We start from the raw sequence: 14,355 nt of genomic DNA, 5'->3' as shown, positions 1-14,355 counted from the left end.
ATTAGATGTCAAGCTGGTTCATATTTTACCTGTCACACGAAACTGCATATGCCAGAATATAAATAACAAAAAGAAAGAAGCTGTTTACATATCAGTGGTTTGAAATATGTAATGAACTTAATTAAAACCATTCTGCACATAACTTCATTTTTTATCTATTTCATCTGTTTATTTGTTTTCTTTCTAAACTTCTTTTTTGTTAAATTGTAAACTTTTATAATATGATATTAAGTTTTTTCCACAGGTTTCATAAGTTTTTGTTTCTAAATGTGTAATTCATTTGTCCATTAAGTTTTATTCGAAGAAGTAAAATCTGTGGGAACCCTTATATTCAAACATGTTAACGATTAAACTGAGTAAAGAAATTAAAGTAAAAACATGAATACTTTATTTCACACACTCGCAAATACATTTAAAGTAAATGAATTAGAAAAATGATCATGAAAACCTGATATGGACGTAATATTATTTTTTTAGCATACATACAAGGTTTTTTAGCATTCTTTTTTACCAGATATTAAAAGTATGAAATATCTTTATGCAACATCACATACATTAAAAAAAAGACTATTAAAACTGCCCATACAAACAACGACAAGAAATTTGTTGATCAGTATTTTATTATAAAACTACCTTATTTGGTTTGATCCATCCATCATAAAATATTAACAACAAAGTATGCAACACAGACTGATACTTCATAGTTACCGGGGTTATATTTACTGATCAAATTTGACATAATAATCTTGTACACAGTTATCAGTTTTTCTAGCCAATCAAAATATTGGATGTACATGGTTACCATGAGAACTTCAAACAGCTCTTAAGAATCCAGTTAGAAACAATACATTTAAGATAACCCTATAAAACAAGATTTTAATAGACTGAACTAAAACAGTTCAAGTTTCTGTTTCAACTGAATTTTTGGTGTATGGAGTCTTCACTTCCACGTTCCTTGTTGGCCTTCTACAAAGAAACATATTTATCATCACTCAGTAAAAGGAATAATTGCTCATCTTCTTCCACACCTTAAAGTCAGCTGGCTACAAACACGATGTCTTGTATTAAAATAATGACTATTCCATTAATATGATTTTAATCAGTTCAGGTTCTGTAGTAGTTTTACTAAGTTTATATACAAAGTAGAAATATGAAACAAAATTTTAATATGGCAAATGGAACCAGTTATTTCAGAAGAATCGTATATTACATTAGGTTCAGTAAAACAGTTAAAACACAAAAAAATCTAGTAAACAATAACTATCTTACAATTATTATCTAATATTTATCGTTCCAAACCAATCATAACAAGTAGTGATAATGTGATATAAAATAATATCATTGGTAATAATAATAATGATGTAAACAACTACACAAAATAATCCACACCTCTTCAAAATTTCACAAAGTACAAATATAATAATGTAAGTTATTAACCATGTATTCTCACTATGTTTGAGCTTCGCCAATCGCAAGTCATTATGATGTTGTTAATTTCTTAAAGTTGCAGTTTTAAGGGTAGTAGAGAACACATAGAAATACTTCCATTAACATATTTAGGAATACTTAAAAACGTATGTTTTTAATACTGTATTGCAAAATCATCTACAAAACAAACTAAACTTGCTATAATAATTTTTGACTGAGAAAATGTTAAATTTTAGAGTGAGATTTTAAAGATAAATCATTGGGATCTAGTGTACAGTACGTGGAAAGATATGAAATAGTGAAACACCTATTTAAAATACTTTTATATAATAAGAAAATACTAAATTATGTGCTTCAATTACTTAGAAGACTAGAGAAGCAAGTGAGTTACCTATTTATCGTGAAAAATAAGTGGCTTTAAACCTTTATATAGCTAGTATAGTCTGCTAACCTACCCAGCATCCCCTATGTAATGCAGATCATATTGCCAGATCTTTAAACAAACTACTACAATAAACTGGTAACTGCCAACTCTCTTCTGCATAATACAACTCGCACTACCTTTGGTAACGAAACAAACCTCTGTAACAGAATACTCTTTACCCAGATCACTTCAATCGAGGTTTTTAGTATTCTTTTTTACCAGATATTAAAAGTATGAAATATCTTTATGTAACATAACATATATTAAAAAAAAGACTTAAAACTGCCCATACAAACAACGACAAGAAATTTGGGATCAGTATCTTATTAAAAAAACTACCTTATTTGGTTTGATCCATCTATCATAAAATATCAACAATAAAGTATGCAACACAGACTGATACTTCATAGTTATGAAGTTATCGTAGAGATTGAAACAAACTTCTGTAACTGAATATTATTTACCCAAATCACCCTAATCTAATGTGAATCGTACTAACTGAAGTAATCACTGAAATAAACTTCTGTAACTGAATATTATTTACCCAGATCACCCTAATCCAATATGAATAGTACTAACTGAAGTAATCACTGAAACAAACTTCTGTAACTGAATATTTACCCAGATCACCCTAATCCAATGTGAATCGTACTAACTGAAGTAATCACTGAAACAAACTTCTGTAACTGAATATTATTTACCCAGATCACCCTAATTCAATGTGAATAGTACTAACTGAAGTAATCACTGAAACAAACTTCTGTAACTGAATATTATTTACCCAGATCACCCTAATTCAATGTGAATAGTACTAACTGAAGTAATCACTGAAACAAACTTCTGTAACTGAATATTATTTACCCAGATCACCCTAATCCAATGTGAATCGTACTAACTGAAGTAATCATTGAAACAAACTTCTGTAACTGAATATTATTTACCCAGATCACCCTAATCCAATGTGAATAGTACTAACTGAAGTAATCACTGAAACAAACTTCTGTAACTGAATATTATTTACCCAGATCACCCTAATTCAATGTGAATAGTACTAACTGAAGTAATCACTGAAACAAACTTCTGTAACTGAATATTATTTACCCAGATCACCCTAATCCAATGTGAATAGTACTAACTGAAGTAATCACTGAAACAAACTTCTGTAACTGAATATTATTTACCCAGATCACCCTAATCCAATGTGAATCGTACTAACTGAAGTAATCACTGAAACAAACTTCTGTAACTGAATATTATTTACCCAGATCACCCTAATCCAATGTGAATAGTACTAACTGAAGTAATCACTGAAACAAACTTCTGTAACTGAATATTTACCCAGATCACCCTAATCCAATGTGAATAGTACTAACTGAAGTAATCACTGAAACAAACTTCTGTAACTGAATATTTACCCAAATCACCCTAATCCAATGTGAATAGTACTAACTGAAGTAATCACTGAAACAAACTTCTGTAACTGAATATTATTTACCCAGATCACCCTAATCCAATGTGAATAGTACTAACTGAAGTAATCACTGAAACAAACTTCTGTAACTGAATATTATTTACCCAGATCACCCTAATCCAATGTGAATAGTACTAACTGAAGTAATCACTGAAACAAACTTCTGTAACTGAATACTATTTACCCAGATCACCCTAATCCAATGTGAATAGTACTAACTGAATTAATGATTGAAACAAACTTCTGTAACTGAATATTATTTACCCAGATCACCCTAATCCAATGTGAATCGTACTAACTGAAGTAATCATTGAAACAAACTTCTGTAACTGAATATTATTTACCCAGATCACCCTAATCCAATGTGAATAGTACTAACTGAAGTAATCACTGAAACAAACTTCTGTAACTGAATATTATTTACCCAGATCACCCTAATTCAATGTGAATAGTACTAACTGAAGTAATCACTGAAACAAACTTCTGTAACTGAATATTATTTACCCAGATCACCCTAATCCAATGTGAATCGTACTAACTGAAGTAATCATTGAAACAAACTTCTGTAACTGAATATTATTTACCCAGATCACCCTAATCCAATGTGAATAGTACTAACTGAAGTAATCACTGAAACAAACTTCTGTAACTGAATATTATTTACCCAGATCACCCTAATTCAATGTGAATAGTACTAACTGAAGTAATCACTGAAACAAACTTCTGTAACTGAATATTATTTACCCAGATCACCCTAATCCAATGTGAATAGTACTAACTGAAGTAATCACTGAAACAAACTTCTGTAACTGAATATTATTTACCCAGATCACCCTAATCCAATGTGAATCGTACTAACTGAAGTAATCACTGAAACAAACTTCTGTAACTGAATATTATTTACCCAGATCACCCTAATCCAATGTGAATAGTACTAACTGAAGTAATCACTGAAACAAACTTCTGTAACTGAATATTTACCCAGATCACCCTAATCCAATGTGAATCGTACTAACTGAAGTAATCATTGAAACAAACTTCTGTAACTGAATATTATTTACCCAGATCACCCTAATCCAATGTGAATAGTACTAACTGAAGTAATCACTGAAACAAACTTCTGTAACTGAATATTATTTACCCAGATCACCCTAATTCAATGTGAATAGTACTAACTGAAGTAATCACTGAAACAAACTTCTGTAACTGAATATTATTTACCCAGATCACCCTAATCCAATGTGAATCGTACTAACTGAAGTAATCATTGAAACAAACTTCTGTAACTGAATATTATTTACCCAGATCACCCTAATCCAATGTGAATAGTACTAACTGAAGTAATCACTGAAACAAACTTCTGTAACTGAATATTATTTACCCAGATCACCCTAATCCAATGTGAATAGTACTAACTGAAGTAATCACTGAAACAAACTTCTGTAACTGAATATTTACCCAGATCACCCTAATCCAATGTGAATCGTACTAACTGAAGTAATCACTGAAACAAACTTCTGTAACTGAATATTATTTACCCAGATCACCCTAATCCAATGTGAATAGTACTAACTGAAGTAATCACTGAAACAAGCCTCTAAAATATTTCCCTGATTTACCGACTTTCTCCCATGTAACACGAATCAGGCTGCCTGAGATGACGATTGAAATAAATAACCACAAAACACTGATAATTTACCCAGTCTCTCTCGTATAATGCTTGTCGGACTTATCCCCTCTCTCCTGTATAATGCGAATCGGACTTACCCCCTCTCTCCTGTATAATGCGAATCGGACTGCTTGCGGTGGCGAATGAAACATACCACTACAATGATCAGAATGAGCATAATAGGAACGATAATTCCCACTGTTATACCAGCAATACGACGTTTGTACTCCTGATTACCTGAAAAGACATATTGTATGTTAATATGTGTATACGTTCATATTAATACCATGAAGTACACAGTGTAAAAAAACAAAACATATTTTGTAACTCTAGAAAGCTTTCTCTTAATTCTGACGTATCTGGACTGATTTTTGTTTCTAAGGTCAGGTTTGTTAACAACATTAAGCATATAGCAAATACTTATATACAAATACGTATCGTAACACTAGTTAGCGAGACCAAGAAACACAATTAAACAGCCATTCAGCAAACAGATAAGTAAATAGTCAGCCAGTTATTTAACAAGATATATGTTGCCAAACAGATAATATGCTGGACAACCAGTCAAACAAACAACTAGCTAAACAGCTAGATAGACAATTAGCCAGCAAACCAACCCAATATACAACTAGATAGAAAACTCAATAGTTATAAAACAAATCCAACTAGTTAGACAACCAAGCGGACAGAAAGCCAAACATACATCCAACCAACTAGACAACCATATACGGTTAGCGATACTTCCAACTAACTATACAACCTTACAGTCAGCTAGCCAGCTGATCAGTCACACATCCATCTGAATAGACAATCAATTGGGCAGTTAGTCAGTAAGCCAACCCAATAGCCAACTACTTAGGCAACCAGACGGACAGTTAGCTAGCCAACCATACAAACATCTAATTATTTAGAATGCCTGACGAACAGTTAGCCAACAAGCCAACCAAACATCCAACTACTTAGACAGCCAGAAGGAAAGTTGGCCAGCCAACAAAACATCTAATTAGTTACACAGCCAGACGGCTAATCAACCAAACATCCAATTAGTTAGATAGTCGATTAGCCAGATAATGTGGATATGTTCTCCTTAGGTTAAATAAAATAACGAATGGTTCTGCACAATTATAAAGGTAAAAAGCAAATAAATCTTCATTAATATGAATGTTTAACAGTTTCATTAATAATTAACATACTTACAAAGGAGTTTTAAATTCAAAGACGTAATATGTTTCCTCACCATGAGCTTAAATACTCTATTTTCATGAAACATTTGGCTTAACAGCAAATATTCAGTGATTTCAAGCATACCGCGGAGTTTGACTTCTATTATATTACACCAAATGGAAGAAGAAAAAGAAACTGTCTAATCAGCGTTTTTCTCCAGAGATGCGCGAGCGATTATGGTAGATTGAGTAGTGTAATGATGCAAAATTAAGGGTTTTGATATATTTTTAATGAAACTAATAAGTAACCAGTACAACTGATATGGTATTTTAATGTGTATCCGTGTGTTATATATCATCCATTAATTAACTCTTAAAAAAGGTTAGATTTTTTAATTTCGCGCAAAGCTACACGAGGGCTATCTGCGCTAGCCGTCTCTAATTTAGCAGTGTAAGACTAGAGAGAGTGTAGCTAGTTATCACCACCCACTGCCAACTCTTGGGCTACTCTTTTACCAACGAATAGTAGGATTAGCCATCACTTTATAATGCCCCCATGGCTGAAATGACGAACATGTTTAGTGTGACGAGGAATCGAACCTGCGACGCTGGGATTATGAGACGAGTGCCTTAACTATCTGGCCATGCTGGGCCTAAAAGGCCTGTGTCAAGGTGAGAAAAGCAATAGTTTGGAAGAGATTAGCATAAAAAAATGATCAAGGCTACTTAACTGTACAGGACAGAGAATGTTATAGTTTCAAACAATTCAACACATGTTAAAGATTGTACTCTGAACTGTGTAAATAATATTAATTATAAATCTTTGTGTGAAGTATTTGATAGCACTAGAAGCTTCATACATTACTAATAAAACATATTACTTTGAATTTTGTTTTTGTTTTTCGCGCAAAGCTACTCGAGGGCTATCTGCGCTAGCCGTCCCTAATTTAGTAGTGTAAGACTAGAGGGGAAGGCAGTTAATCCTCACCACCCATCGCCAACTCTTGGGCTACTCTTTTACCAACGAATAGTGTGATTGATCGTCACATTATAACGCCCCCACGGCTGGGAGGGCAAGAATATTTGGTACGACCGGTTTCGAACCCGAGACCCTCGGATTACGAGTCGAACGCCTTAACACGCTTGGACATGCTGGGCCAATGAGAACTACTTTGAATTTAATACCGTGGATATGATACGTCATTTATTCGTAAACTGTCCTAATGAACGATATGATAATATGCTAAATATACGCCAGTAGAGAAATTAGAAGTTTAAATCGACTCTAAATGATCTTGAGTATTTAAATATTTGGTTATGAAGTTCACAATCACGTCATCATAGTGACATAAGGTAATGAAATCGAACGAGAAGACGATCTTCCCCCATCTTTTAAATCAGGAATTCAGATGTTTATAAGGAAATTAGTGACACAATGTTACAAAGTCAAACAATAAAACGTTCTTCTTTGCCAGTATAAATAAATATTAAGATTGCATTATTGTGGATTAGCTTGTACCTCACAAGTGAAGTGTTTAATTAAAATATTAAAAACTAACTTGGCACCTTATAATAGCACACTGGCAGAAATATGCATATCCACTCTGATATTATAGAGAGCTTCTCAGGTGTCACGATTCATTTAACTTAGTCTTTAAATCAACGCTAGCTTTAAAACGATACTAGTTAGAAGGTTAGTAATATCTTATCTTACTGATACATTCTGGATCGTCTCCCCAGGACCATAAGCCGTTGGCCATACATTGTCGTACCTCGTAACCAACCAATCGGTATCCTTCATCACAAGTAAAACGAACTATACCTCCAGGCTTGTAGGTGTTATCTGTCTTCCTTCCGTTTATTGGTCTAGGAAGTGCAGGGCAACGAATGACTGCAAAAATTAAATTTAATGAATTCAACTACGAAACAAATGATAGACCTACAGCCCGACACAAGAACAACTCATAGTGAGTGACTAGTAGTCTTCTGTTTTTAGTTTATTAATTTTATTAGTTTTCAAAGTTCTCAGTTCGTCATCTAGTAAAAATATCTCCATCGTTAAATTAAATATAAAACTTGTACTCCTTATAGTTAACTTGCGTCACACGAATACTAGTAGTTTAAAACTTTCAGCTTTCATTTTTGTTCACTCTGTAATATTTTATTGTCAAAACATTTAACTATACTAGTAATAGTAAGCTGATAATATTTTTCAAAGGGAATCCCCATAGAATGAAGAATACCACTAGAATCAAGTTTCAGCTGGTACGCCATCGCTTCATGTTTCTTTGTCATCTTCGCGAAAAGCTCGTTTCCTGTTACTTTGTAGTCGTAGATACATGGTGCAGAACTGGAGCATACCTGATAAAAAACATCGACTCGTTAACTTATTTAATAATTAGAGGTCCTTTCTTAGAAGTTAAAACGTCTGAAAAATAGTATAATAGTTCTATTAACGAATTGATTAAAACACTAACTACTCCATCATAAAGTCATAATGCAAGTTGTAGCGTGGATAACAAATCTATCCATAATGTTATTTTTTTAATTTGTTGAATTTTTAAACATTACTATGGAAAAATAACAACTTCAACTCATACTCTTAAACGTAAATTGTATATTAGAATATTCTGTTATCTATGTGATATATTACACAAACATAGGTAACAGTGATAAAATAATATGTAATGCACTCATGAGCTACGTACGACTTGCCATAATATTTTAATAACATGTGAACTTCAATGGTTATACTAACAGCATTGATCGCAAAAACGTGTTTTTTTACTTTATTTTGGTGGGTTAAATAATTTGTCTGTATGTTTTCTTATAGCAAAGCCACATCAGGCTGAGTCTCCGAGGGAAATAAATACACTCTTGTTTACGGAACAACAGTTCTATAAATATCAAGCAACCTATGTGAATGAATTTTATTTAAGTTTTTGTAAGTAGTAATCTTTCTCGTTGAACAATAGTTTTATAAATACTAGGTAACCTATGTGAATGAACTATTGTTTGGCAGGTAGTGATTTTTTTTCAATGAACAATAGTTTTATAAATATCAGGTGGCTCGTGTGAATGAACTATAGTTTTATAAGCAACAGTTGTTGCTACTTAATATGACATTATATTATTATTTTATTCTGAGAAAAAATATGCTTTTCACTCTTAGCGTAACATGAAAACATCAGGGCTATACGAGAGTAACACCAAGTGACTGTAAATTTGAGATAAGAAGTATGCAAACTTTGTAAGCCAGTTTTCTGTTATGATTAAGGATGGCAGTATTCTCTGAGTGGATGTTAGATAACACATTAAAAACAACAAAAACAAGTCTTACGAACACATTTAAATAAGTGAATATAGTCTCCCAGTTACAGCGTGTGATAATATATCTACGAACAACATATATCTTTGTTTATAGTTCAATGTTAAATGAATCACATTGTTGAATATGTAGTAAACCTTGTTAACGTACTACAACACTGTACGTTAGAAGTATTGTCAACGAATATTAGTTTTATAAGTATCATTAAACCCATGTGATTGTTTTGTACTTAGCAAAAACCCACACATACGAACTGCAGTGATGAAATATCAAATATGAGCAAGACAATGAGCTACATATCTCCGAATAACGAGTAACTTTATCTTAGTAAACTATATTATTCAACTTAAGAAAAGTTTATGAATTGTAGTTTGTAGCCCTAAGTTAACCCACTTGTAGAGTTCTGTATATCTTTGTTTATAGACTAGCGTTCTCTAAATACAAACGTTAGCGTTTCAAAACAACAGCTTCGAATATATTTTAAGAAGATCCAGTGAATTATCTGATGTCTTTAAGAACCAGTTTCTCTATAATAAATTTACATTCATTATTAAATGTTATAATCACCATATTTATCTTATCCGAACTGATGTTCGTAACTATTTCCATAGCTTCTCTAAGTTCTGGAGTGTAGCCTTGCTGGTCATCGTAGTAAGAAAATGAGAAGGCGTCATGGTGGAATAATGACTTACCGATGTTTTTCTTTTCGGTTTCTGCCAGTCTCCCTACATCAGATTCAAAACGATATATAAAACGTCCTCTAAAACATTTCATTATCGATACACTTGTTGTTTTCCTTTTCAAATTAAATTTGAGCGTGAGTGGCACGTGACCCTATAACACCGAACTGGTTTTTGTTTAACCGTATTTTTGGCTACTATTTAATCATTGGTAAATGAATTAGGTGGCGTTGAGGAGTTATATCGACAGGCTTGGTGTAAACATAGAATATAGATATTTTTTATATCTTCAAATCATTTAATTTCGTGGTTTTCTCAAGTTTATGCAAACATTATTCATTCGTGAATTTTCTAACAAAGCTTTCTCCGCTTCAAACTAGTCAGAAGTTTATGAAGCACAACGTTACATTGTAACAGATTGAAAACTATGTCATTAGCCTTGTTACTCTGTGCTATAAAAACGTCTTACAGTGGAACGATAACAATGTATTTTCAGATGAATAAAATATACGTGTGTGTCGTACAGTTACATTACAGAACAACTTACATTTATTTCCAAACAGTCGATTAATTGCTTCTGTTGATACTTTATCGCCTCCTTGTATCAAAACTTCTCCATTTGGTCCGGTAAATTCATCTGTTACATCAAGAGACCACTTGCCAAGTAATCCTCCTGTAATATTCTGGTAACCATAGATAAATAAATAAAGAAACAGTAAGATTCCAGATTAATTCGTGTGTTACATGAATAGAAAAAAGTAATTTGAATGTTCAATATTAATACGACTTATTCCTATATACAGAACATACTAACTGTTTTAATAGCCACCTAGCCAACAACACTGCTTCCGAAATCTTATAAAGATAAGAGTACTACATAGTAATTATGGAGAAGAGCAAGTATAGAGTTACCATCGAATCTTTCACAAATATTCAGGTTATCATAAACTCGTCAAGAATGATGCACTTTAAAACAATGTAAACTGACTTACTAAGAGGAAGTGAAAAAGAGCATACGCCTTCTTGGATTTATGGTTGAAATAAATTACCTGTTTTAATACATTGTAAAAGTAAAACTGTGGCAAATTGTACCTAGAGCACTGGGGAACTCTGTTCAAGAGAGCTGTTAAAATTGAGTAATTTGTACCTTTCTAAGGAAGCATCAAGCTTTTACTGGGATAGACTCCAGGTGAAATAAATTTAGATTTATCTGTCAAATATAAATAAATAAAACAACTAACCTGCTCTATTCAACCCTAATTTGGAAGTTATAGATTAGAAGAAAGGCATATAGTAAACATTACTATCCGCCAACACTTGGACTACTTTTCAACCAACAAATAGTGATACTGACCATCACACTATAACGTCCCCACGACTGATAGGGTGAGAATATTCAGGGAAGGAATTCGAATTCGTAACCTTTAGATTACGTATGGAGTCAGGTGATGATATCAGCATCGTAAGTTTAAAACACAGTTAAGTGGTAACATTGCTCAGAACTTTTGTTGTTCCAAAATAAATCTTATTTTAGGGTTTTGAATTTATTAAAATAAAAACTGATGTACTTTGTGCCATGGAATATAAAAATACAACATTTCATTCTTCTCTTACAACTTCTATAAAAATATCAAGAAAACAAAGAATTTGGCAACACCCACGTTAAACCAGCTGAAAACTAGTCTCAAGTATATATATATAAATACACATCTTCATATATTTGTGGAGTGATACAAATAATGTGAAAATCGTTAAACTATACAACAGTATTTTAATTAAAACAATTACATAGGAAAGAGAGTTTTGTAATATCCTTCCTTTCACCACAAACTGAACCATTTTCAGAACGTAGTTAATCTTTTTAACAGATATTAAGACCTGAACAAAGTAGAATTAATTATATACAACCCACTCTTTATTGTGCTTCCAGTTCTATCCAAGTTTAACAGGAGATATCCTGTTTAGTTTGAAATCAAGACAGTAATTTGCCTCGTATCAGTGTATTGATACCCAAGCTTCCTTTGTAATTAAGCTACATAATGAGTTATCTGTGCCATGCTCACCACGGGTATCAAAACTCAGTTTTAAGCGTTATAAGCCTTCAGAATTACCGCTTGGAGCACTTTTCTGTATTGCAGGAAACAAAAGCAACAATTCTTCTATTCTGCTGTAATCAGAGTAAAAACCTCATTTGAGAAATATACACAAACCCTGAAGCTGACGGGTAGGTAAACGTGCACTGTCATGAAACCATTATCTGATAAAACTTCCACTCCAGCACCCGAGTCGAACATTGCTACGATGTGTGACATGTTGGTGATCCCTGCTGGCTGGTACAAGGTGACACCTGTTAACATAACGATTTAAATTTACTTGCAATCTCATTACTTAAATGGTATGTTAGCAACTTGTATTAAGTATAATATAATCGTCTTAATGTTAATATATTAAGTAACGGTCATTTAGCCAAAAGTCTGTATTGGCTTTACAAACTCTTTGGTTTACATATCATATATTATAAACTTTAGTATGGATGAACGTTGCTCTAATATAATAATAAATTGGCAAATAACGATACTTAGGTTAAGGAAAAACAACATGATTTCATTTGATAAGAACATTGTTACAAGTTTCGGGAGAACATTGGCCTGTCTTCTTGAAGAAAATCTGAAAAAAAACAGACCAATGTTCTGTCTAAACATGTAGTACATTCATAAAAGAATAAATCACTTCACCAAACTTATAAATCGTAGTTTACTAATTTATTATTATACATTATGTGCTGATAATATGCATTGTGAAAGGCCATTGAACAGCAATTGAATTATGTACTGATGAAAACCCAGGCACAAAAGTTAATATATATATATATATCATATTTAGTGCTAATGGGGCCCAATCAAAGTAATTTGGCATAAGTGATAACCACTTATTATTTATATCAGGATGAGGAATAAGAACTATCAAGGTAAAGGTTTGGATTCTGCTTGACATCATTTTATAATAATTAAATAAAATGGTGAAGGTTAACATGTTAACTTGTAACAGAAGGTACATTATAAGATCACTAAGAAACTCGTAATGCCATCACTACACATTTATAATGCTCTCTAATCGATTAGTACCTGATTGAAATTGTTTTTTTATGAAAGTATTCTATTGAAGAATACAGTATTTAGTTTATAGACCCAAGAAAAAAGTTTGCCTAAATAATTAAACAAGTTTCTTTGCAGCCTGTGAGTATTTATTTTAGCGATCTCGCTATTTTAAAGACTCGCTATACAAACTTGAAGGTTAACTGACAGTCATGGATGTGTGTGTGTGGGAGTTAGAAGACAGTGTAAGGCTAATACCAAAAACAGCAGTGGACTATTTTAACACTCTCAGTAAAGAAACCTGTGTGGTATCCTGTTCCTCTGATAAATTTAGATACGTGGTAACACCTATCAATCTTTGTCTGCAGTTTACATTCTGATTACACTTGGGTATAAGTAGGCCCACCAGCTTTAGTGTGCAAATGACAGAGCTCATCAAATCTAATTTGCAGTTCAAGTTATAATTAACAGATGAGTATGTAACAATGTCTGTTAATTAACGTCTGTCGTTTAAATTCTTATCAACTTGTGAGTATGTAGCAAGATCTATTAGTTCAAGTCTGTGGCTTAAATTCTAATAAGTCTGTGGGTTTAAAGCAGGGACTATTAATCCAAATTTATGGATTAAGTTTTAAAAAAAAGAGAGAGAGACAGAAAGTCTTCTCATTTTTCAAGTAGTATGTTTTTGATTATTTAGATGATATTTAACCGTTAATAATTGATGTTATTAAATACTAGCCATTTTCTAATACCAGCTTACGGCAAATAAAAGTAATATAATACAATGAGAAGATTTCAAACATACCTCTAAAGTTTTGAATTCTCATCGAGTCGTCCCAAAAAAATACGTACTCTTTGTCCACTAAGATATACATGTGGTATCGCCACCTAGCTGCATCTGGACGAATACGGAACTCCACAATAGAAGATACATTGTCCATGGCAGCAATGGCGGTAAGGTAAGTTCCATTGATCATTTTATCTAAATGTGGTTCAGTATAATGCTTTTACAGACTCATGAAACTATAATAATATCAAATAGTTTGATACACTTTACAACTATCTGGTGAATAAGGTACCAGGAATAAATGAAGTAT

The 14,355-nt window shown here is 32.5% G+C and overlaps 1 protein-coding gene across 1 annotated transcript in view; it reads right to left on the bottom strand.

The window, feature by feature from the left end:
- Nucleotides 1-365: 365 nt before the first annotated feature.
- Nucleotides 366-14,355, bottom strand: part of mesh (sushi domain containing 2 mesh) — a 43,360-nt gene continuing 29,370 nt past the window's right edge. The window contains exons 14-21 of the mRNA XM_076503457.1: nt 14,064-14,240; nt 12,374-12,510; nt 10,711-10,846; nt 10,051-10,208; nt 8,399-8,516; nt 7,870-8,046; nt 5,091-5,229; nt 366-966 (exon numbers count right to left, since the gene is read on the bottom strand). Of these exons, the coding sequence (XP_076359572.1) occupies nt 900-966; nt 5,091-5,229; nt 7,870-8,046; nt 8,399-8,516; nt 10,051-10,208; nt 10,711-10,846; nt 12,374-12,510; nt 14,064-14,240 (1,109 nt within the window). The 3' untranslated portion in view covers nt 366-899. The remainder of the gene's footprint in view (nt 967-5,090; nt 5,230-7,869; nt 8,047-8,398; nt 8,517-10,050; nt 10,209-10,710; nt 10,847-12,373; nt 12,511-14,063; nt 14,241-14,355) is intronic.

This window comes from Tachypleus tridentatus, chromosome 6 (genome assembly GCF_004210375.1).
Source record: "Tachypleus tridentatus isolate NWPU-2018 chromosome 6, ASM421037v1, whole genome shotgun sequence".
In the NCBI taxonomy this organism is placed as follows: Eukaryota; Metazoa; Arthropoda; class Merostomata; order Xiphosura; family Limulidae; genus Tachypleus; species Tachypleus tridentatus.
The sequence above is the reverse complement of the archived record's forward strand: the minus strand, read 5'-3'. Positions and strand labels throughout refer to the sequence as shown.